The sequence below is a fragment of the Herpailurus yagouaroundi genome, unplaced genomic scaffold, assembly GCF_014898765.1.
Source record: "Herpailurus yagouaroundi ecotype Mexico unplaced genomic scaffold, PumYag 28, whole genome shotgun sequence".
Taxonomy (NCBI): Eukaryota; Metazoa; Chordata; class Mammalia; order Carnivora; family Felidae; genus Herpailurus; species Herpailurus yagouaroundi.
Window position 1 is genome coordinate 21,363,408 of NW_024412376.1, and position 25,866 is coordinate 21,389,273.

The 25,866-nt window shown below is 39.4% G+C and overlaps 1 protein-coding gene across 1 annotated transcript in view; it reads left to right on the forward strand.

The window, feature by feature from the left end:
- Positions 1–25,866, forward strand: part of SH3RF1 (SH3 domain containing ring finger 1) — a 182,034-nt gene that overhangs the window by 132,786 nt on the left and 23,382 nt on the right. The window contains exons 5-8 of the mRNA XM_040470877.1: positions 9,229–9,531; positions 14,339–14,449; positions 23,067–23,230; positions 24,407–24,577. Of these exons, the coding sequence (XP_040326811.1) occupies positions 9,229–9,531; positions 14,339–14,449; positions 23,067–23,230; positions 24,407–24,577 (749 nt within the window). The remainder of the gene's footprint in view (positions 1–9,228; positions 9,532–14,338; positions 14,450–23,066; positions 23,231–24,406; positions 24,578–25,866) is intronic.

Genomic DNA, 25,866 nt, shown 5'->3' on the forward strand with positions numbered 1-25,866 from the left:
AATCACTTATACCTGCTCAGTGCCTCTGTTTTCCGATTACCTACTGTTAGGCTTTGGCTACTTCAGTCCCAGAAACTGCCCTCCTGGTTGCCAACTAACTGCCTTTCCGTAGCTCTCATTTTGTTGTTTTATTCTCCCCGGGACATCTACCACGATTTTTTCTTTTTCCCCCATAGTATTAACCATCACAACCACTATTCTTAATCTCCCTGTAACTACTTGCCTTTTTCATTTCTGGCATATTGGTTGGTTGGTCTGGGAAACTTTGCAAGGCCTTTCTGTAGCTCTAAATTCTTTTTTTTTTTTTTAACTTTTTAATAAAAAGTTTATTTATTATTTTTGGGAAAGAGCGAGAGTATGTGCTCATGAACCATGAAATCATGACCTGAGCCAAACCAAGAGTCGGACACTTACCCAACTGAGCCACCCAGGTGCCCCTGTAACCTGAAATTCTGAGTGCCTTTTTGCTTTTCCCTCCTGCTTCTGCTATCTTCTGTACTTTTTCTTCCCTAGTTAGACAATGACTCCATATGAATTTTATGCTTGGCTTACAGAGTGGGTTCGTTTTAATTCATTGTTAAGATGGAAAAATCAGGACATTTTACATAAGCCTAAATTTCTAGCTTTCCTTAAAAAAAAAAAAAAATCAGCTGACACCAGCAAGCAGTTGCCTCTTGAGAGAGGACAGACACTTGCCAATGTACCATACAGTCCACTGCTCCCTGTTGGTCTCATTGAATGAGCTCTGCTGACAGGTGAATTTGCACCTCCTACCCAATGTTAGAAATCCATCGTGCTATTTATTAGGTTTCTTTTTTCACAAGTCGGGGGTGGGGTTGTTTCTCTCTGTCCCCTTTACCCCACACAGTACTGTGCCTGGCTTATAATAGTCACTCAGAAAACACTTGAATGAGTGAAAGTCTTTATGTTTGATTCTGGTCACCTTGGGCCTGAGGGCTTTATACTTGACAAAGAGGTCTCTGCCTCTGAGTATTTTGAATGGGATGTTTTTGATTTGGGTTGAGAAAAGGTATCACCACTACTTTACATAGGAATAAAACTTTACAGATCATTAAGTCCAACTTCATGTTACATATAACAAATAGGAGACACACATACAAAAAAGTGACTTGCCCAGGGCAATGGAGCATGTGAAGGACCAGCTGGGATCTCTCTGGGAACAGTGAGAATAACTCATATTCATATAGAGCTTTATGGGTTACAGAGCACTTTAACCTGTACTCATTTTTACCTGGGGTATACAGAATTGATATTACCTTCCCTGTTTTATACAGCAAAGGAAACTGAAGCCATGGAATTTAAATGGTCTCCCCAAGAGTACTTGGCCAATGAGGAGAGACTTAACTCCAACCCAGACCTTTCAACTTTATGCTCAGAGCTTTTCCTGTGGTTTTCTTTTTTTTTTTTTTAATTTTTTTTTTAACATTTATTTATTTTTGAGACAGAGGCAGAGCATGAACGGGGGAGGGTCAGAGAGAGGGAGACACAGAATCTGAAACAGGCTCCAGGCTCTGAGCTGTCAGCACAGAGCCCGACGCGGGGCTCGAACTCACGGACCGCGAGATCATGACCGGAGCCGAAGTCGGCCGCTTAACCAACTGAGCCACCCAGGCGTCTCAATTCCTGTAGTTTTCTTCAACAATCTTTTATACAGCTCCCGCAGCTAAAATTCTGTTTAGGCTTTCAATGAAGTGAACACTCCCTTTGTCCCTTATATTTCAGAATCAGCAACCTGAAAAAGAAAATTCTGGTTTATTTTTTAACAGCTGGGGCCAACAGAGGTGAGGATAATTAAGCCAGGAGCACCTGGGTGGTTCAGTCAGTTAACCATCCAACTCTTGATTTTGGCTCAGGTCATGATCTCACGGTTCATGGGTTCAAGTCCTCCCCCACTCATGTTCTGTCTTTCTCTGCCAAAATAAACACTTAAAAAAGGTAAGCGAGGAGCTAAATAACTGATGTTTCTCACCTTCCTAACTTAGTGCATTGGGGCAGTTACTTTGAAAATCCTTTTCCCCGTAGGATGTCATGAAGGCTGTACTGAGTATGTGTTCCTCACTGCCCTGCTGGGTAAAGGAGTAACCCTCATTACCAGTGAACAACTTCAGGGCTCACAAGCCTTCACAAACGTGGGCCAGGGGAGGTCAGGGGAGTAGTTTCAGTTGTTCTTTCTCTGTTTGGCAAATCTGTTGTGCTTAATGAGCCTCAGGAGACAGCCATCTTGGGTGTAGTTCCTCTCCCCTTCATCAACTCCTGAGAGTCCAAAGCTGTACTCTTCAATATGTGTAGCTACTGAGAACTTGAAATATGCCTATTCCAGGTTGACATGTGACGGAAGTATACAATACACACTGGACTTCAAAAAATAGAATGTAACTGTTTCAATAATTTTTTTATGTTGATTACATGTTGAGTGATAATGGATAAATTGGACTGAATAAGATATATTAAATTAACTTTACCTGTTATCTTCTTAAATGTGGCTATTAAAAGTTTTAAATTACACACGTGACTCATATTATACTTCAGTTGGACAGTGCTGGTCTAGAGGGAGCCCCTCCTTCCCTTGATAGTTCTAAGAGACTGACATTTTTATTTACTCAACAAATATTTACCGAGCCCTAAATGGAGTTGCTACCTGAGGGAGGCTTTCAGATCAATTTTAAAAGACTTCTGAGTAATCCCTTCAGTCTTTATAAGTATTCCTTTTCTGTGGGGGAGTCTTGTATTATAAATGAAGACTGAGCTTGCTTTTTGTATTTCAATCATACAAAAACAAAAATCTTGTTACCTAAATTGCAGGGAAGAATACAAGACTAATGGAAATACAAATTCCTCATTGCTACTATGTGAAAAGATTTTGCAAAGGACTGTAATGTGAGGCAAAATATTTTTGTTTCTGCTAAGAGGAGGTAAATGGCATGAATTTACATCCTGTAACATTCATTCACTGGTATTCAAAGTGTCTAACTCTCTGGGGAAAGAACACTGGACCTTGTGATGTAGCAGAACACTGAAGTTCTTTTAAAGCATAGCTTTGTGAAGGTGCATTTCAAGCCAATGAGGAAAAAGTGAACTATTAGATAAACAGTGATGGACCAGCTCCTGAGCCATGTGGAAAAAAACATAGCACAATCCTCACCTTATTCTTTAAAAAAAAAATTTTTTTTTTAATGTTTATTTTTTTTTGAGAGAGAGAGAGAGACAGAGTGCGAGCTGGGGAGGGGCAGAAAGAAAGGGAGACACAGAATCTGAAGCAGGCTCCAGGCTCTGAGCTGTCAGCACAGAGTCCGACACGGAGCTCGAACCCACAAACTGAGATCATGACCTGAGCTGAAGCTGGATGCTTAACCGACTGAGCCATCCAGGTGCCTCCCTCACCTTATTCTTTATGCAAATGTGCACATTGTTCAAAGATTGAGATGTAAAGAAAGAAAAAAAAGGGTGGAAGGAGCCACCAAAATAGTAGGAAAAAAATGGTTTTCTTTTTAAAAATAATTATAGAATAAGACTTTTAAAGCATGATAAATTAAGATGCCATTAGTGGAAAAGATAAATTTGGCACATAAAATAAAAAGGTATATATAACAAGCATAACAAATTAAACAACAAATTGGAGTAATATTTGTAACTTGGTGAATATATACACACACATATATATACATGCATACATGTTATATTAAAGAATGACTTAGATAATATATGAAGAACAGTCATAGATCTATAAGAAAAATACAAACAACCCAATAGAAAAGTGGATAAAGTGTGATAATATGCAAATCCAAAAAACACAGATGTTTGATCTCAACAAATAGAGAAATACAAATTAAAACAGTATAATATAGTTTGTTACCTCTCCAAGTAATATTTTTTAAATGATTGACAATACCCAATACCGTTAACAATGTGGAGAAACGGATACATTTTTGTTTTTAAAGTTTATTTATTTATTGTGAGAGATATTGTGTGTGAGCAGGAGAAGAGCAGAGAGAGAGGGAGAGAGAGAATCCCAAGCAGTCTCCACCTTGTCAAGGCAGAGCCTGTGGGGCTGTATCTCACCAACTATGAGATCATGACCTGAGCTGAAATCAAGAGTCAGCCGCTTAACTGACTAAGCCACCCAAGCACCTCAAAACAGAGGCTTCTTAATAGTCTACTGGAGGTACAGCTAAAATTTACGCAATGTAGTATGTTAAATATATTGCAATAAAAAAATACACCATCGGAGGTGATGAAAATTGACCACTTTTTGGAGAGCAATTTGGTAATATCCTTCAAAAAAGTGTTTTAAGCTTATACTTCGATCTAACAATTTCATTTTTAGGAGTTTGCCCTGCAGATATGCCTGCACAAACATGCCAAGATGTATTAAATGAGACATCTCTGTACAATGAAATACCATGCTGTCTCTATTGATGCAGAAAGATGAGATATTGTTATAGGAGAGAATAGTATATACCAGTTGGTTTCATTTGTGTTAAAAATTAATAAATACATATTTTACATATTTAACAATATCTACATAGAAAATATATGGAGGGATATGTTCTAAACTGTTAAACTTAGATACATCTGGGAAATGAGTTAGGGGGAGACATGTGGAAACTGGCCAAGGCCTTTCACTTATTACTTCATATTATTCTATAGTATTTCCTTTTTAAAAATCATGAACATATCTTACTTTTATAATATGTTTTTCTAAAGTTTTTATTTGTCGTAAAAGACCTATTACGTTCAAGGGATACTCTAGTGGGTTGTGAATTAGTATAGGCTCCTCCATCAGACCTACTGTTTGTATTCTCTGGTGCTCAAAAACTAACAGATACATCTGTAAAGCTTCATATCAAATAGTGACTACTCAGTTTCATTTTCATTAAAATTTTTTTCCTTCTTTTTAAAAAATGTAAGTTCCATCTTTTAAAAAGGTCATAATCTCTAGGGGCGCCTGGGTGGCTCAGTCGGTTGAGCATCCGACTTCGGCTCAGGGCATGATCTCACAGCTTGTGGGTTCAAGCCCCGCGTCGGGCTCTATGCTGACAGCTCAGAGCCTGGAGCTACTTTGGATTCTGAGTCTCCCTCTCTCTCTGCCCCTCCTCTGCTCGTGTTCCATCTCTCTCTCAAAAATAAATAAACGTTAAAATTTTTTTCAAAAAATCATAGTCTCTTTAGCGAAGACAGCTTCAGCCACAGATTATTTGATACTTCTTCAGCTGTCTTGTTGCTGTTGTTAGTATTATCAATATTTTGTCTGTATTTCCTTTCTCATACTTCTTTATCTTTCTGATAATATTCCATCTAAATTTTAGATTTTCCAAAAAAAAAAAGACATTGCAGTTTTAAGATTAACAAATCTCATTTGTCCCTACTTTAGCTCCAATGTACTGAATTTTACCTTGTAGGCAACCAGGTCTCATCAGATACTCCTTACCAAATGCTGGAAAGAAAGTATTTTAGGATACAAATTTATTTCATAGGTGATAAGTGTACTCCTAAACTAAAAGGTCATGGTTAGATAAATGTCACAGAAAGTTTACACTAGTGAGCTCAAACAAACATTCATAAGTGAACATTATCAAAATTCCACTAAAAGCTGTCAGATCCTTGCTCTCCTGTTGTTGCTGAATGTTAAGGTACACTTACAATAAAAGCCTCTTTAAGTTTCTGCCTGATTTACTTGAAGCCTCTACCAAATAGTCTTAACTTTGTGCTTTTCCTTGGAACTTACAAAGGCAGCAAATAGCATTTTTAAGTACTAACCTCTGCTGCTTCAGAAGATGCCTAACATCATTTTAACGTATGGCAGCATTCTAGTAACAAATATGACTGCCTGTGTGTAAAAATGAAGTGCAGGAAAAATATAATAGGTGAGTTAGAGAAATAAAAATGAAAGATGTGAAATAGAAAAATGAATTATATCTGTTTAAGTGACATAATGCATTACACATGTGAAAGCTAAGAGAGACAAAAGACCAGAACTGTGGTCTTCTCTGCAATTTGCTGGTTCCACCACACCGCGATGGGTCTGCCTGTATGCACATACTTCTGCATGTAGACTTTATTTTTCTAAACATGCCAGTTGTGTAGCCCAGCCATTCCTCTCCTAGGCATATACCAAACATCCAGATGAGTGCTTAGTCCACCAAGAAATATGCACAAGATCATTCATGGCCGCATTGTTCTTAATAGCCAAAATTTATAGGAAGGAGGAAGTCTTCAGAAAGAGAAGGAGAAGGGACAGGAGGAGAGGTAAAGGGAACCCAAATATCAATCAACAATAGAATGCATAAATTGTAGTGTATCTGCACAATGGAATATTATATAGCACTTTAAAAAAATGACCGATTCATAGGCCATATGGATAAGTCTCAAAAAGTGTATTGTTGACTGAAAGAAGTAAAACTCAGGAAAATATAAAGAGTGTGTTATTTATAAGTCTGTTTGTAAGCTCCTTGAGGGCAGGAACCATTTGTCTGCATGTATAGATCTCCAGCTCCTAGCACATCACCCATCGTGTAACAAATGATCGATGTGTATTTATTTTAGTGGAAAGATCAGTATGTATTTATTTAATGGAAAATATAGGAAAAGGTAGAGGGAAAGCACCCTGTATTTTTATAATGAGAAAAACAGCAGGAAATATAGGGAATATATGTAGGAAATATATTTCTTATGTTTATTCCAGAGCACGGCATACAGAAACCTGAAATTTTAATTCATTTTAACTAAAGCAACACTTGGCTGGGTATGAACAGGACCATGGTAATATTTCAGACTATTTCAAAGCAGACATTGCTAATGGAAGCTATGGTTTGATCCCAGAATAAATTTAACTTTGATATCAAGTAGATGCAATAGTTTTTTCAATTTGTATTTTTGGCCTTAATGGGAAGGAAATCTTCTCAGTTCTTTCCCTTATTTCTTACTCAATGCAACATGAGTGCTGAGTTAATTGGTCAGATTCCAGCATGTGGATTAAGTCATGCTTTTGAGGATTTGTGCCTTGGGATCTAAATGAGCTTATAGTAGAAGAAGGCATTTTGTGACTCCTTTTCTTCTTCTGGTATTGTTGAGGTTTGGGCCACTCCCACCATAATGATTAAACATTACATTTCTTCCTTCCGGCATCTGATTTTCTTAGAGACCACCAGAAGGTGAGATGGCTAGGCCAAGGTAGGATTTGTAAGTACTGGATCTCCTGGCCAAATGCTAGTGTAATGTTATATTAAGGCCACCCTTTAATAGTACCTCATTTCTTCATTCCTAAACACGTAACACAAAGTCCTTATGATCGTCCGTCTCCTCTCTCTCCTGCCATTGATACTGCAGGCATTGATAGGTGTTAATGGTAGCATCACTGCCTATTATTCTTGAAAGTTTATCATGTGGAAAAAATCCTTGAAGTCTGAAGGAGAGGCATGCTCATGTTTGAAAAAGATGTATCCTACTAACTGTAGATCAGACAGGCCGGGTGAATTCAAGGCTCTGGGGAGCCACAGGAACAAATTGTTAATCAATTTGCAGTCATCTATGGAAGCACTGGCTACTGAGCTGCAATTAGTACAGCTTTGTGAGCAGCCAGTTGTTCCAAAGCAAGTTCACTTTGTTACATATTGACTGACAAGATTTCCATTCTTCTAATAGGACATTCTCATCAACAGGGCAAGGAGACATGGTCCTAACCATTGAGGTAGATGGAAAATAACATTTGATGGTGATATTTTATCTAAGGTTGTTTGTAAAGTGCTGAGCATGCAAAGCTGAGATAAGAAAATCCCTATTATCCTTAATATTTACCTAAATTTACTTTTAAAAAGTCCATTATTTTTTATCTTAATGTTTTTTTATGTGAGGTTAAACTATGTGCTCAATGATTTCCTATTACTGTAATATCTTGGTAAGTTATATACAGCTTATTATCACGGAAGTTTTGTGGAAACGTTTTATTCTACCTCAGGAAAAACAAATTTCATGCTCTTTCCTTTCTTGCTGGTGCTATCAGCCCAGTGCACAGCCTTTGACCCCTTGTACCCTTAATAGAGAACTTTTCAAAGAGACAAGTTAGCTTGCCAAAGGACTTGAATTTCATGTTTTACCCCCTTATGATTTAAACTGTAAGTACATATGAGAAGAATTGATGCAGTGACATGACAGATAATCAAGGATGTTGGGGCTCCTGGGTGGCCCAGTCGGTTAAGCGTTCAACTTCAGCTTAGGTCATGATCTCATGGTTTGTGAGATTGAGCCCCACTTCAGGCTCTCTGCTCTCAGGGCAGAGCCCACTTCAGATCTTCTGTCTCCCCGTCTCTCTGACCCTCCCCCGTTCACGCATGTGTTCTTGCTCTCTCTCGCTCTTCTTGCTCTCTCTCAAATATAAATAAACATTTAAAAAATAAAAAACAATGTCTACCAACTTTTTTGTGAAGTTTTCCCAAAATATACAGAAGTGGGAGATTAATTTATGTGGAAGTATATTAGTTAACATGTAATGGTTTCGTTCTTTGTCATCTCGCTTGTTTTTTACCAGACCCAAAAGTTGCCCCTTCAGTGTTCACTTGTGCTCTGAGGAAACACCTAGCCATTATTGGACAACAGAGTATTCAGGTAGACAAATGGACCCTTTTAATTGTTCTGATTTAAATTTCATCAGTGAACTGAAATTGAATCTTCATTTGTTACCGGCAAGTTTTAAAATTAGATATTCTGAATATTCTTGGAGAAAACTTTTTTTACCTTGTTGGTGTTGAATTAGAATTGTTTACTCTTTTTTTTTTTATTTTTTTAATGTTTATTTATTTTTGAGAGAAGTAGAGAGAGACCGAGTGCAAGCGAGGGAGGGGCAGAGAGAGAGGGAGGCACAGAATCCGAAGCAGAGACTCCAGGCTCCGAACTGTCAGCACAGAGCCCTACGCGGGGCTCGAACTCGCGAACCATGAGATCATGACCTGAGCCAAAGTCAGATGCTCAACCAACTGAGCCACCCGGCTGCCCCTAGAATTGTTTATTCTTGATTTAACATCTATTAATGACAGATCTAATGAAATGCCACTATTGAGAGAAAAGATATCCACATGGAAAAAATATAAAGAGGCTTGCAAATGCAAACTCTAAAGTGATGACATTAAATTTTAGATAAAGCTGGTTGAAAAGAAATCTCAGTGAATCCTTGAGAACTGTGTAACTGTCTTGTGTCGATTTCTTGGTTTGCAGTTTAACTCGGCAGCTAAGCAGCTGATAGAATGGGATAAGCCTCCTGGGCCAGGAGTTGATGCTGGAGAATGTACCTTGGCAGCAGCCCAGAGCAGCAATGCCCCAAAGCACTCTGACACCAAGAAGAACACCAAAAAGCGACACTCCTTTACTTCCCTCACCATGGCCAGCAAATCCTCCCAGGCATCCCAGAACCGCCACTCCATGGAGATCAGCCCTCCTGTCCTCATCAGCTCCAGTAACCCTACGGCTGCCGCGCGGATCAGTGAACTCTCTGGCCTTTCCTGCAGTGCCCCTTCTCAGGTAAATCATCCAAAAGGCGTGAACAGAGCTCAGGTACAAAATGATCTATTCACAAACATGTTTGTTCACTAGCTAAACAAGACTGCCTATTTTTGCCTTCAGAAGATAGTAGCTTTCCTGAGATGTAATAAAGCTTTTCTCCATTCTGTAGGTAGAAAAATGGAGAAGAGAAAACTAACTTGAGTGTATTAACCTGAACTTACTCAGTCATTTTCAAAGGAAGGGTCAGAAATTACAAAATGATTTACATACTTAGTTTCAAGCAACTGCTCAGTTTTACAGAACTTCCTCACAAGGCTGCTCTGGGAGATCTTGCCAACTAAAACTTTATCTTCATCCAAACTAAAGATGCTGTGGTTGAAACCCATAGTTGACAGTTGCCTGCATCCATCTAATTTACCCCGACATTCAGGCTTCCCAGTAAGAGCTATAGAGAAAAAAGAAAGGACGTGAAAAAGCATTTAATTTAAGTTAGAAATTGGCCTAGCTTTTTTAAAAAGCTTATTAGTTCATCAAGGCTTTGGACTATCTTAAGAAATTGCTGCACATTATTCTTGTGTTAATAAAAATACACAAGATGATTGGAAACATTCATTCATTCAGCAGGCATTTATTGAGTGCCTTATTTTTAGAACCTTCTAGGCACCATGTATGCTTCTTTGTTAGGCCTTAATTCTGGACTGCAAAATGAGCCTAACTGTTACCTGCCTAATTCACAGAGCTGCTGTAATTATCCAGTTAGATGACCACTATATTTTCCTCAACTCAAAGGTCAGAGAGCCCGGTCCAAAGTAGCCTGTCACAAGTAGGAGAAATTTCTTTCAAATCTCATATTTAGTTGTTAAAATTCATGCAGATGTTACGTTCTACTTTATAATACAGCTGTAGTGTTTTTCAAAAAATACAAAACTAAATTATTTTCCTTTAAACAAAGAAACACATACACACAGGGTCCTGGTCCTCAGAAAGTTTACAGTTCAATAAGTGCCTATTGTGAGCCACAGAATAAAAATTTACAACATGGTTTCTGGTATTCCTTGCCAATTTTATTAAAAATTATGTTCTCTCGGCCTCATTTATTTGACCTCACTCCTTTAGATTCATCCTGCATGTTGCGAGTTAAATGCATTCACTTTCTGAATGGGATTGTGGTTCACTGGTAGTTTTTAGGTGGTGGGGCCATGAAACTTTTGATCTTTTGAGGGAACAAGTACACACACACACACAGACAAAGCCTACTAGAACATGAATATGATGAGGACAGACATCTTTGTTGTGGTCACCGATGTATTCCAAATGTCAGACATACAGTAAACACTCAATAAATATTTATTGAATGAGGCGTCCCTTGAAAATGGGTAGAGAGGAGAGCTATGTTACTTTACATGTAACTAATTATATCCATGTGAAAAATAGACATGGATTATAGATTGGAGTAAGAAGTACCAAGTGAGATTACTCTGGAAAGGTTCAAAAGATTTTTGAATAAGGTTCTGACAGAGGGGTCTAGTAAAGCTGGCCATTCACTAACAGAAAATTGGATCATTTGACTGCGTTTTTTATTTTGTGACCTAGCAACATTTGTACAATGATGTTTTGTTTAAAAAAAAAAAAAAAAAGATAAGTTTCTGGTAAGAATAGTGGCAACTCAGAATAGGAATAGCTTTAAAAAAATAGACAGTAATTTTTTGGCACTAGACAAAATTAAAAGAAAAAGGGAGGATACAGCTCGAGTTTATGTCTTTTGTAGAGAACTCGGCAGTCAGGTGTGAGCATGTCTGACGGTGCCACACCAGAGCTGGGAATGAAGACTATAAAAGTAGAGCTATTTTTGTTTTGGTTGGAGTAGCTTAGGAAACAAGGCTCTTTCTGTGTTCCATTAAAACAGTTTCCCCTTCAACCATTCCACCCCTCCTCCCATATTCTAATTCGTTCTGTTTTCGGTGGTAATATGTTGCCTCAGGGAGAAGTGATTTCAAGAAGACGATGGGAGATGTTTCAAGTGCTGCCTGGCTTCTCTGGCTCAGGTTTACAGAAAACACTACTTGTCTAGCATAGTGTGTGTATTGGAGGGAACTACAGTCTATAATAAAGCAATGGGTGTGTGTAGCATAGCAGGAGTGTGTGACAGGCAGACACTCTCCTGACTGTGGAGATCAGCGGATATGGGAAGATGGCTCACGTGAGACTCTTTGAAATAGGACTGTCCTTTTCCTCTGCCTTGCAAAGGACCGATCAGGAGATGTGACTCCTCCTGCTATGGCCCATTTCTTTTTCTTTTTCTTTTCTTTTTCTTTTTCTTTTTCTTTTTCTTTTTCTTTTTCTTTTTCTTTTTCTTTTCCTTTTTTACAGAGCTGAGGAAAAGGATGTTTTAACATCTTGGTCCACTTTTTGTCTTGCTTTTCCTTAATTAGGTTTGGTTGCACTTAGAAAATCTAAAGGAAGGAGCCTAAGAAGTGAGCGTTCATTTTTCTCTCACCTGAATAGAATACACATATGGGCAGTCAGTGCTGGTGTGATGTGCTTTTCAGCTTACCTTTCCACCATATGGGTAGAACCTTATCCTCCTGTTTCTATACGGAATTTAGAGATCTCACCAGGACATCCCAAGTTCCAGGCAACAGGATGGGGAAATAAAAGAAAGGAGTAAAGGGCTGGCTTGCTATTATATATGGTGACTATTGAGTGAAGGCTGCACTTTCAAATACATAAACTAGAAGATTATTTATAGACTGTGCTGTCTAGGTGGGTCACCAGAACAGATGTGCACAGATACCTGTGATTGACATCTGTAAAAGCACATGATGCTACAAGCAACTAAGACATTTTATCTTTCTCTGGCCACACTCAAGATATTTTTTGGCCTCTGCCAGCTGGAGGAATGATTCATGATATTAAGTGGTTTTGTGGCATATTTGTATTGTCAGTGGCTTCAGGGGAAGCCAGAGATGCACCCACTCATTTGCATTTGCTTACCCCACCTCTTCCCCCCCCTTCACAGAGCCCCTTCTTGTAGAGGAGCCCAACTAATTTGCAGTTCCATGAGGAAAAGAACAGCAGAAAGTCAGTCTGTCCCTATTCAGGACATTTATTCTGGGCATGCTCACCTTCAGGCAATTTACTTCTGTTGCTTCTGCTTTTAATCATTCTTTGGTGACTTTTATCTCTTCCTTTACTCAAATACTAGGAGAGGCCCTGTGTTCGCTGGTGCTTGCAGGAGTCTCAATGTTTAGTGCTTCACTTCCATGACTATGACGGTGGACACATTAGGGGGGCTCTGGTCTAGCTCATATAGGGGGGTGAAGTGTCTTGTCTAAGACCATGAGCTCATTAGCAGTTAATTATCTTGACTCCCAGTCTGCAGCTCTTAGAGAAACATTGGTCAGTCATGAGATCTTTCTTAGATATTTGTAGGGTCGGGCCCAGGAAGCTGTATTTTGATTCCATGATAATGGCATGCACTTTGAAGTGAGCTTCATTGTATCTTCTCAGAAAGACTCTTATGTAATGCCAACTTACAAATGTCCTTGGGTTATGTATATAAACAGATTTATTGGTTAAAACAGGTAAAGACCATTGGATTTTATCCTAGAATGAAAATCAGTGTGCTTCCCATTAGAAATTGATTGATAATAGACTTTGGTTCACAGAAGAGACAAAAGAAGGGTTTGGGGAGAAACTCTTGTTAGGCATCCCTTAGATCTGCTAAGTTTAAGCCTCCAGTTCGATCAATGTGTGAGCTAACAGGCACAGATGTGATTTTAAAAGGATGTGAATTCCATATATAACACAGATTTATTGGTGAAAATAAATTGTATGCTGTGATGCTGTTTATCCCTGGCCTTGGCAGGGCCTAACCTAAGCAGGAAACTCAAAATTTCCTTCAGGCCTTCTGGGAACTAATCTCTGAGCTTTTCTTTGTCCTGATAATCTTTTTCTCAACATATGGGAATTGAGGGAAGTATGTTTGGGATTAAGTTTTTATTACAAAAGGCCTAGCGTTTTGGGTGTATCGTTTCCTTGGGGGAAACAAGGTACCAGCCAACCACATTCCTTTAACAGTGGAGGAAAACCATCCCATTTGTTCAGGCCCACACGCCTACTCCTGCCTGCATTCTGCAGTTGGACCTGATACGCAGCTTGAGTGAAATTGAACGAGTAACTGAACACAGGCAATGAAATGACCTGAATAACTCAATTTCTTTCTAGTAAATTAATCTTGGATAGTATCATGGATAAGACACCTTTGAAAACAGCTAATTTGGCTTGACATTGTTCCTTTAAAGGTTTTATAAATAATTACCTGCTCTAGGCATGTCTAGGCAGCTGCATTTTAATTATGCATCCCCACTGAAAAGTAGAAGTCACGAAAAATGATCCTGAGAATAACAAAATACCTTAAGCACTTCACATAGATTTACATATTGATAGACAGGTGAGTGTTCAGCCATGACCTACCTTAATAGGATCTTCAGGGAAATTGCTAGTGGGCTAAGCAAGCAGCCGACTAACCATCTGAAAGGTCAGTTTGGTTCACAGTAGCCTCCCAAGTTATGAAAGCCAGCAGCAGTTGAATTCTGTATGTAAATCAGCAGTGGCCAATATTATCACATTACCTCCCAGTTCCGAATACAAATTAGGTAATCAGTAAATGTGGATTGAATAAGCTGCAAGAGATTCTGCCTTCCCCCAAATACTAGAAACTACAGATTTTTTTAAAATTATGATTTGCCTCCCCAAGGTTCAGCCAGTAATCTGTTGTATTAAATGTAGTTGTCTTTTAATTAACTTTTCTTTTTCTTGGCAGGTTCATATAAGTACCACCGGGTTAATTGTGACCCCACCCCCCAGCAGCCCAGTGACAACTGGCCCCTCGTTCACTTTCCCATCAGATGTTCCCTACCCAGCTGCCCTTGGAGTGAGTACAGCTTCTCTATCTCTGTCTCTCTCTCAGGTATTTAGTGACGTTAATCTGGCACATCCCACCTCCTAACACCTGCAGTTTACATTGACACTTGCTAGGTGGAGGTGGATCTCTTTCATCTATTATCTCTGCTGATCTTACAGAAAAAATTAGAAAGCCTCTTGCCTACAGCCTGCAAAATGTTTAACAGTGATCAGTGGCCTGAAGGCATTAGAAGAGATCTATAAAATGCTTTCCATTTTCATTAAAGTCCAGCCTGATTTCCTGAAGGCTTAACCTAAAATTTCTTTTTCATTTCTTTTGAGTTTCTAGAAGACTTCACTTATTTCCTACAAAGACAGGTTTATAGAAATACTGAGGAAACCAGGATCCCGAAGGCTAAATGGTTTACCTTGAGTCACATGGTGTGTCAATTCCAAATCTCTCCATTTATGATTCACCTTTTAGTAGGTTGTCTTCCACTGCAGTAGCTGCCGGGCTGCCTGAACGTAACTGCTGTCTTGGAAGGCTCGCTCAGATTGTGTTGATTTTCCTTCTGAACACCTAGCATCCTACAGAGTCCAAACACTAATTGCTTTAAAACATCCTCACAAGAGAAATTAATAGGAAAAAGGAGGGCAGCCAAGGGAGATAGACACAAAGAAGAACACTATGGAGAGAAAGTTAAAAGGGAAGAAACAAGCAGATGCAGCCTTAGAAAGCAGAAACACAATAGTGTAAATCCCCGTTTCCTGAACTTGCAGGCAGTTGAACTACAAGGAACCAGCAATTGTGAGACATCTCTCATCCAGTCCTGTGCCTTGGCTTATGCTTTTACACTCTTTCTTTCAGTGCTGAGTTGAATGAGAATAGAAAAGATCGCTAAATCAGATCTCCCCAGGTGGGCCCCACTCCCGTAAATTGCTTTACAGAGTCTCACTGGGTGTGATGCTCTTGGAGAAACAGTGTGGCCCGATGGTGGGGACACAGACCTAGGTTGGAAGCCCAGCTCAGTCACTTGTTTGTTTACGTGACCATGAAAAGTTACTCAACATCTTTAAGCTTCAGTGTCCCCTTATGTGGATCCTGAGAAACTTAACAGGAACCCATGGGGGAGGGGAAGGAAAAAAAAAAAAAAAGAGGTTAGAGTGGGAGAGAGCCAAAGCATAAGAGACTGTTGAGAACTGAGAACAAACTAAGGGTTGATGGGGGGTGGGAGGGAGGAGAGGGTGGGTGATGGGTATTGAGGAGGGCACCATTTGGGATGAGCACTGGGTGTTGTATGGAAACCAATTTGACAATAAATTTCATATATAAATAAAAAAATAAAATAAAATAAAATAAACAGACCTAGGCTGTAAAAAAAAAAAAAAAAAAGCTTCAGTGTCCCTACCTGTAAAATGAAACAACTATTTTCTGCTTTGGAGAGTTAGCACCATGCCAAGACTATAGTAGGGGATGACTGTTATTGATCTCATTATTGGTCTCTATTGAGGACCCTTGCAAGGCAGGCCTGTGGCATGTGCCACTGGTTTGTTCTCAGAATGCTTTGGAGGGCCTGGTTTGTTGGGTTATGGTTTCTCTGCTCTCTGTACCAGGAATAGTGAGACTTCTAGGCAGCTGGTTTGTTTTTAGGTTGTGGATTTTATATATGCTGTAAAGATTATGTTTCCTTCTGCTAGAATGCTTGGAGCCAAATCTGTACCCCCCTCCAACAAAGACCTCACAACATATTAGTACATTAGTCAAGATGTTTGCTCCATCCAGTTTTATTGTCCTCATTTTCCTTTTGCCTCATTTTGCTCTGAAACAAGGTGGATATAAATAAACGTGGAGTTATTACCTAGCTTGACTTAGACTTTAGGAACCTTTTTATAGAGTTAACCATGTTCTTGTATTTAAATGGAAGTTAATAATGTTCTGGTTAGAGGTTAAAGTTGTATTTTTTTTTTTTTAAATGTTCCCAGAACGATTACAGCTTCTTTGATAGCACCACTACTTGGTGCAGGAAAGGTTGTGCTGATTCTTCTGGGGAGAAGATGAAATTCATTTAACTTTTATTGATATGTGGTTTCCATGAGATTCTGTTAGCCCTGGGTGTTTTGACCAGAGCCAAGTTCCATAATCATCCTGCCCTCTCATCTCCAAGAGAAGACTCTCTCCATTCCCTCCTTCTCTTCTCACCCCAATACATACACAACCACTTGGTATTTCCCTTTCCAGATGACTACTTCACATGGAAAAATTCTAACATAATTTCTTAAGGGAAAAAGACTGCCTTTTCTGATCTTAGAAAAATTAATTAGTGGAAAAGACATAGAGCTGGCTGAATTTCATCCCTTATGGGCTGAAAATTTTACAGTGTAGTAAGTAAATGGCCAGTTGCTCTAAGCTGGAGGCAACTCTAGGGCAAATCAATGGGACGGGTCACAGGAGAGCATGAATATACAAAAATTAATTTACATTCAACCATTTCATCCTAGGATTATATAAGAAAGCCTGCATGTTAAGCAAGCGAAAGGTTTATTAAACAGTATGTCTACTGTGCCAATTCCATTTAATGAAAAACTAATTATAAACAGATCTGTCTGTCATCCCAGGAGATGTCTAGATCTCAAAGTCCCTGGTAGGTTGGCAGTAATGTTTGGATTTAATATGTTAGGTTTAAATGAGAAAAAAATCTCAGTAGCATGTACCCTCTGTATCTTACATTAATCATGGCAAGTATCTTATTTAAAATTTGAAATATTTTCTAAGACACAGAGCACCATCACAGCAATATTGTATGCAGCTTGGTAGAGAGAAAACTATGCTTTTCATGGTGTGGATTTATTAGGTAATAAATGCCAACACTAGAATAGGAAATGAAAATTATTTCTAGTATTTTTATTATGAATTGGGACTTCCTAATCTTTCATGCAGAATGAACTTAGGATCATACTGTCCTATACATTTCACATGTAACAGTTAAAATGTTAGATATCTAATATTAGGAGCAAAACTGGCATTACATCTATCTAATTCAGACATCAAGATGTTAATAGTAGTGAGGGCTTTTTCCACAACTAATTTTGGGAAGGGAGGAGGGTGAGGATCTATGTTAGTCTTGTATTTTCTGCACAAGGGCAGAAAAACTTTCAAATAAGTGATTAATAATCCCTGATCCTCTGTACCAGCTGAGAGGTGTTTAGCTGCAAGATGTCATGAATTAGGCAGGTCAATAAAGGCCCATACAGCCTGTGGCCAACTTATAAACAGATTGCATTCCAAAAATATGTAACCCTGACTAAAAAAATTGTATACATAACACACATAGTGTGTGTCTGTGTGTATATTTAAAGGAGCAAATTAAATGATGTCTGGTTCTCAGGATAGCCAATATGTAATTAGTCCATTGGAGCCCATGATGGAAGGCTCAGCAGGAATTACTGATCCATGAGATCAGGGACGGGATCTGCAAAGAGGGGAATGAAACTACCATGTCAGTAGTTTGAGAGGGACAAGTTGAGGCTTTGGAATTGGTATGAGTTCTGTAAATCAGGATTAGGGATAGAATATGGTCAGAATGTTCATAGCAACAACAGAAAAGGACTCTAGCATCTCAGGAACCAAGACCTCTTGATTCATATCATATTGTCCTAAGGGAAGTTGAAGCACAGAATGTTTTCTTATTTGTGAAATACTCATTGAGCGTCTGTTAACTTCTGTCTGCAGAGCTGGGTGACAGTAATACAAAGATGAGTAAGACAGTTTCTGACTTCATGGTCTCATGAATCATAACAACAGCTTCTATTTATTGAGCTTCTGCTGTGCTCCAGGGCACTGGGAAAGGCAGCTTTACCTAAACTATTTCTAATTACAGCTCCATCTCACAGATTGGTATATTGAGGCATAGAGAGCTTATGTAATTGATACAAAGTTAACTAACATAAGTATCTCTTCTTACAAATCAAATGTAGAACAATAAATCTATAATTTATGAGGGAAATTCCATTCCTGGAGAGATTTTTAAAAATTACCAAATTCTTAATTACATCTTTCCCTTTAGACATAATCATCTAAGCATCGATTTCTAGTATTTTTTAAATATATTTTTAAGGGGCGCCTGGGTGGCGCAGTCGGTTAAGCGTCCGACTTCAGCCAGGTCGCGATCTCGCCGTCCGTGAGTTCGAGCCCTGCGTCAGGCTCTGGGCTGATGGCTCAGAGCCTGGAGCCTGTTTCCGATTCTGTGTCTCCCTCTCTCTCTGCCCCTCCCCCGTTCATGCTCTGTCTCTCTCTGTCCCCAAAATAAATAAACGTTGAAAAAAAAATTTAAAAAAAAAAATATATTTTTAAATTTTATTCCTTTTTCTTCATAGCTGTACCCACAACTGACTGGCTTAATTCCAATGAGCATCCAGACCTAGGGACCTTCCATCTTTATCTTAATTTTATTGAATTCTGATACCACTAAGTTTTTTTGTTTTGTTTTGTTTTTGTTTTTGTTTTTTGATCGCTGGTGTCAGTACTTCCACTTTCTTACTTCCTGCTTATTGTCATAAAATAAAACCAGCTAATCACATAATTGCACAACCACTGCTGTATGCAGGTGGTAATGCTGCTGAAATTGCTAACACTCCCGACTTGAGGAAGCATGATCATGCAGCAGCTTGAACTGTTCCTCCACCAGCCTGTCTACATGCGTCTGAGTTCAGTACTCAGGCTGTTTAGAGATGTTGATGTGTAGGGTTGAAAGTGGGTTGTTTGGAAATCAGGTGTGAGGAAAAAAAGGATGCTGGGATGGGGGGGGTGTTACAGTGGGATTTTCCCAGGGGACCCAGAGATGCCCAGAGTCTATCCTGCCCATCACTTTTCTACTCTGGGAGGTAGAAATGTATATGAGGGAAATGCACACTTAAAGAACAGTTGGAAAGAAAATGAATCCTTTATTGTCAGTTGTACTTGTTGCCCAAACTCCAGTGCAAAGCACTTTACTGGTAAGGTGGCCTGCAGCCCTTGGCCCAAGCTTAAGACCTAATGGATCTTGTCACCTGTCTTTAGCCAGACCCAGACCTAACCACTCTTTGGTTGTATCAAAGGACACAAAGAGGAAACAGCACCAGAGAGGAAGGGTATCACACCCATGCACTTGAACTTTTCACTCACAATGCTCACTAGAATTAGGCTCATCTGGCCTAGAATCCAGTCCACTTGGAGAGGACACTTCTTTTCTGGTGCTCACTCTAACGTAGGAGGGAAATTGAGGACTGCCCTAAGACACTGGGCCGGGATTGGAATCTATGTTTCTCTGCCCCCAAAGCCCATGCTTCTTCTACTGCTTTCAAGGTCAGTGGGTCAGGGAAACAGAGAACCTGGACATGGCAAAGTATGATCATTTCACATCAGCAGAACTGTTGTCCTGTTTTTACTGTTATTCAGAAATAGTAATTCTTGCCTCAGACCGTTACCACATACTACAAACAGAAGATCTGAATCTAAAGAAACATAAGGAGGATGCTCATTTTTAATGGATATCAGAATAACATCTAGTTTTCTACACCAGTATTTCTGCAGCCCAGCCTATAGCTATAGACAGCTTTACTTGGATAACATAGACCTGCTTCATTTCCATAAAATAAAACTACAAGTGATGAGTACTTTTCAAAGTTCCTATTAATTTAGCACACAATGTCTAGTGAAAATGACATTTAAGTGTGGTATTTGGTTCTGAACAGTATTAAGTTAACAAAATATTATTAGAAAAATGTGACCTATCCTTCTTGCAGGTCCATAGATGTTTTTTGCTGCTGGTGGAGAGTGTGCCTTGGCCTCTGGGGCCTGGGCTGGCCCGGACTGTGAAATAATAAGCAGGTCTCCAGGTCAGCTCTGGGTGAATGGAAGGCTGTGGTTTGCTCTGTAGAAATTTCAGGTCTTGCAGGATAGCAAACTGCCTGAAGCACAACACACAGTGGATTACCTTTTGAACTTCCACATCACCAGATTATTTCAGTTTAAGTTGTTTATAAAGCAACCCACAGAACTTCCTAGTCTGTCACAGCCTTGGACTCACCAGAGCCCTATCATTTTACCAACCCCACAGGGTGGAACAACATCTAAGAGTCTGATTTTAATCAGACTTTCTCTCTTTGGTCTTTGTGTGCATATATCCCAAGTACACATGCACACACAAATGCCTATTTCCCCAAAGATATGTAGCCCAACACTGCGGGAAAATCTGCCCAATTTTATTAAGACAGTCTGTGTTCCAACAACAGAAAAAGAGAGAGAACTACACTTTCGCTCAAGCACAGCCTTTGGGGTCTTTCAGAATATCCTCTTGTAAGCTGTACCTCAAATGACTTCTGACTTACTCTCCGTGAAAGGAATGTACATGAAACATTAGTTTACTGTATTTTTTAACTACAAGAGGTGACCTTATTTTACATTTTGTTAACAAAATGTGACATGTTTTTGTCAGGTCCGTAGATGTTGTTTTGCCTTTTTCTTCTTAGGGTTAATTTAGTTCAGCCTCTGTTTGTTTGTTTGTTTGTTTGTTTATTAACATTTATTCATTTTTGAGACAGAGAGAGACAGAGCATGAATGGGGGAAGGTCAGAGAGAGAGGGAGACACAGAATCTGAAACAGGCTCCAGGCTCTGAGCTGTCAGCCCAGAGCCCGACGCGGGGCTCGAACTCACGGACCACGAGATCATGACCTGAGCTGAAGTTGGACGCCCAACCGACTGAGCCACCCAGGCGCCCCAGTACAGCTTCTGTTTTAATAATGTTAAGCCATAACAGACAATTTTAATTTCCTTTCCTCTTGAAAATAGAATTCTACTTAGAGTGTGAAATGGAGCTTTTTGGTTCTGTGCCTTGGGTAGTATTTTAAGTAATTTCTAGGAGCAGTTTGTGTTGGGCCCCGTGTTGAGCACATGCACTGGTCTCCCCATTTCCATAGCCACGCTGTTTAGAAATCGGGCTTAGGAAGATTTAAGTGGAAATCGGTTGAGTGGTAATTTTACAGTCTGCATCTATTATCCTGAGTACAGTCTAGACTTGTTATCCTGCCCAACAAGCCACTGATGTGTTGTGATTACCGGTGAACTGCCCAGGTCACATGTACTGAGTGTTTTACCAGGATTATCTTTGTTTCTCTCTACTTTGTCACTGGGAGGAGACCGAGTGGAATGAATGCTTGACCTTCTACTGGTTAAAGGTTTTGAAGAATCTAAGCCCCAGTACAGGCAATTCCAGAGTTGTAACAAATCTTAAGGCTGCCTGCCATGTTTTGCATGGATGATGTGAGCAACATTCATGCAGTTCTAACTTTTTGAACTGCCCTCTGCCTTGTCCAGGTTAGCACTCTGTAAGCAGCGCTGCGCCTCATTTATTTCTGCACTGAATGTTCTACAACACCTTCAGCTTCGGTACGGGAAAAATCCTTCCTGAAAGTCACTTCAGCAAAAAATTAAATTACAGTGTGTGAAACAGTTGCAACATATGTCAGGAATTCTGAAATTTTTTCTGCGTAGTTTATTGTGTTTCCAGAACTGTGTACATTAATCGGCTAATCCGCAGATGAAGGAAGCAAATGTTGATGAGATGTGAATTTTTATTTAAAAAAATAGAAACAAAGTGACTGTTGTGAACGATGTTTAGAAATCATTGGATTTTTTGTGTTTATACACTGATATGTAGAAGCCATTTATGCTTTCCTAGGTGCATTCTTTAGTCTCCTTATTTCTCTTTTAATTCAGTTTTTACATCTAGTGGTTCAAAGATTTGGGGAGGGCGAGGTGGGGGTTCAGGCAAGTCTTTGTGTGCCTGTTTTCCCAGGAGTTTCAGTATACAGACCCTAAAGAATCATCTGGGGTTTATAGATCAGAAAGTAACAATTGCTCCATTGATTTTCAAAAGGCATGGAATCCTGTAGGCAGAACCCCATTAGTCTGTGCCCATAAAGGAACCAGCAGCTTTTCACTGGTTTACTTGTTAAAGATTACCAGGCTTGATAGTACTAAATTTCAAAAGCTGGCAAAGTTAAGAAAAGAATAAGCGAAAGTAGCAACAATTTCCCAGTGATTGTGGCTTGCTATTGTTTGGGCTGTTTGGAAACCAGGCATCAAAGGAAATTTTCTTCTGAGGGAATGGTTTGAGATATAGTGCAGCTAAATTGTTTTGTGTTGTGTTTAAGTTTCAAGTTACAGAAACAATCACAGATTACGTCTTAGCAAGCAGTGTGACATTATAGCTGCCCTCTTCAAAGGTGTTTGGATTCTTATCCAAGTCTATACTTAAAAATGCCATTAATCTTAAAATTACATGCAGTTGTTCCTTTTTTTTTTTTTTTCTTTCCCTCTTTCCAAGTGTCATTACGTACCTGTTTGCTGAAAAAGTTGCTGTGGCTCTAAGATCTTAAAGCAGAACAAGAGATGAGTTTTTTTGTTGTTTTTTTTTTAAAGGAGGCTTTCATACAAAGTAGCCTGCTGGTTCTGCTCCCTGTGGATTCCATTAAAGTCTTTTCCTATGGATTCCTGATTCCTTTTCCCTCCCACCTTCCATGAAAGATGTAAATAAATAATTCATTATTATTCTCTTTCTTTTTCTCCCTCTCTTCTCTTTCTTCTCTCTCTCTGTCTTCTCATACCAGACTATGAATCCTCCTCTTCCCCCACCCCCTCTACTGGCCTCCACACCTCCGGGCGCTGCTGCTGCTGCTGCTGCTGCTGCTGCTGCTGCTGCAATGGGACCGAGACCCACAGTGGGACCCACTGACCAGATTGCACATTTACGGCCTCAGACTCGCCCCAGTGTGTAAGTGAGGGTGTCATTTATTACTGCTTTAAAGTTTATTTCAAACTAAGCCCAAACAGCAGAGGTAGAGAAACACCTTTCTCATATGAGCTGGTGACAGGCTTATGGCTCACCAAAGTGGTTTGTGTTCTGCAAACTTACACCCAGTCATGCATATAATTAGGAAACTGCTGAAACCAAATGGGCCCAATACATGAGCTCAGTAGGCAGCCATCCTGCTGAGTGGAGGCCTTTTACAGTCTAGGGAAACATAGTGTTTGCTTCTTCATAATATTATATGCACATAGTGCCGTCTTTTTGTACAATTCCTGTTTGAGCTTTTGGTCTCCATTTTCATTCCTTACATTAGGATACTAAGGAACAGGAAGGCATTTTCCACACAAATCAGATCTAGTGCAAATATGCATTGGAAAAGCTATAAGACCCAACCATAAGTATCCAGAAAAATCTAATTGTCTTGTTAACATTTACCAATGGCAGAATACAGCTAGATTTTTTGGCTCCTACATTGCGTGATTTTATACATGGAACAGTTTAGAACCCTGGCAAAAACTATTGGTTAGCGTTACCTGCCTGGTTTCCATATGTTGGTAGCACAGTCACCTTGCACTGTGGGGTGGTTTTGCACTCTCTATGACCTGGACTTTTTTTTCCCTTTTGACTTTTTCAAATTCAGTATTTTTCCTGGCTGAGCATACAAAAGCAGGTGCAACCCAAGCCTCTAGGTTCAGCTTGTGTGTGGAAAGCAGCATGTTGTGCCTCCCAGCAGGATTTCGTGCCATATGTCCTCATGTGGGGCTACTTCCCACGTCTTACCAGTGCTGTTTGAAGAGCTCAAGTTTCCCAGTGGGTCCCTAAACCCCAGCAGCAGGTTAGACACTTTGGGAAGTGGCATTAATTCTTTCACACCCTGAAAATACCATTTGGTGGGATAGTCACCTTCACACTGGGGGGACCAGGTGGGCAGTTCTTAATCAGGAAGGCCTCTGTCTTTCAAATGTAGGCAGCAAAACCTCTTTCAATGGACAGTTACCAATGCTACTTGCAGGCTAAGTATTATATTTTCTGTTTATATCTGTACAAAATATTCAAGACTTTGTACCAAGGAAGCGTTTTTGAGCATGCCAGGGTTTGTCTGTTACTCAGCCTGAAATCAAATATTCTTTTCTATTCTAGGTATGTTGCTATATATCCATACACTCCCCGGAAAGAGGATGAGCTGGAGCTGAGAAAAGGGGAGATGTTTTTAGTATTTGAACGTTGCCAAGATGGCTGGTTCAAAGGGACATCGATGCATACCAGCAAGATAGGGGTTTTCCCTGGCAATTATGTGGCACCAGTCACAAGGTATGGTTCTGAGTAAATGGCTTACTAAGTTCTAGACAGAGAAGCTTTGTTTTTTTCCATGGTTTTCAGCCTATCCAAGTTTCCTTCTCACACTATAATTATTGCCTGTTACCTAGCCAACATTTTAAAAACTCCTATCCATATTTGCTGAAGTCTCTTCTAACTCAAATTCTTAGCTTACTTTTCACATGGGTATATGTGAAATTGTAGGTTTCTACCAATAAATGTACTGGGGTTTAAGTTATTTGTTTTAAGTTGTATGTGCGAGGATCCAACCAGTTTCGATATTTTTCTGTTCAAAAGTAAAAAATATCATGTTTAGTATAAACAAAAGCTATATTATTAACACTTACATGTTACATAAGGCTTACTATATGCCAGGCAGGCAGATTTCTAAATGGATGACACATATTAATTCTGAGTCCTTAAATAACTCGTCGATATAGTCACTATTATTATCCCCACTTAATAGATGAGAAAATGGAGGCATGGAGAGGTTAAATAACTTGTGTATGGTCACACAGTGAAGAAGTGCTTAAGCCTATGCGTCTGGCTCTGTATTTATTCCAAAAGCTTGGGGATTACCTTGGAAGTCCAACAATAATTTCTATAATATAGTCAGAAATAAAATTCCTGAAATACGACATTGATCCTTCATCCTTCTCAATTACGGGTGATTTTGCTCCTGAAGAGAATTTGGCAATGTCTGAACACAGTTCTGATTGTTGCTGTGGGAGAAGGTTGCTATTGGCATGAAGTGCATAGAAGCCAAGGATGCTGCTAACTCTCCTGTATTACACAGCACAGCCTCCTGCTGAAAAGAATTATCTGACCCAGAATGTCCCTGAGGTTGAGAAGCCTTGTTATAGGATACTAGGAAGTAAGAGCTTTAATTATACAAAATTTTCTTTCTTTTTTCAAAATTTTCTTTATTTAAAGGTAGTCTACCTTCTGGTCACTAAGGAAAGTAGCCTTAGAAACTGAATGGAAGGACCTATAATGGCATTGAGGGAGCCCCAGTTTTAGCCACTGGGCTTTTAATAAATGCTCTAGGTTTAACTGTGTTAAATCATTCCTCAAACACCCTGATTTTAAATAAATGGCTTAATGAACTGACATGTTTGTCAGCTGTTGGCCTTGATTTATAGGTTGGCCAGCAGCCTAATCAAATGAAAATCACTATTGTTGCAGATGGTGACAGAATGTTAGCTTTAATTTGACTTGCAGATTTTTAATCAATATAAACCTTCTTTTCTGTATATGTTAAAATCTACATTCAGGATCCAGAA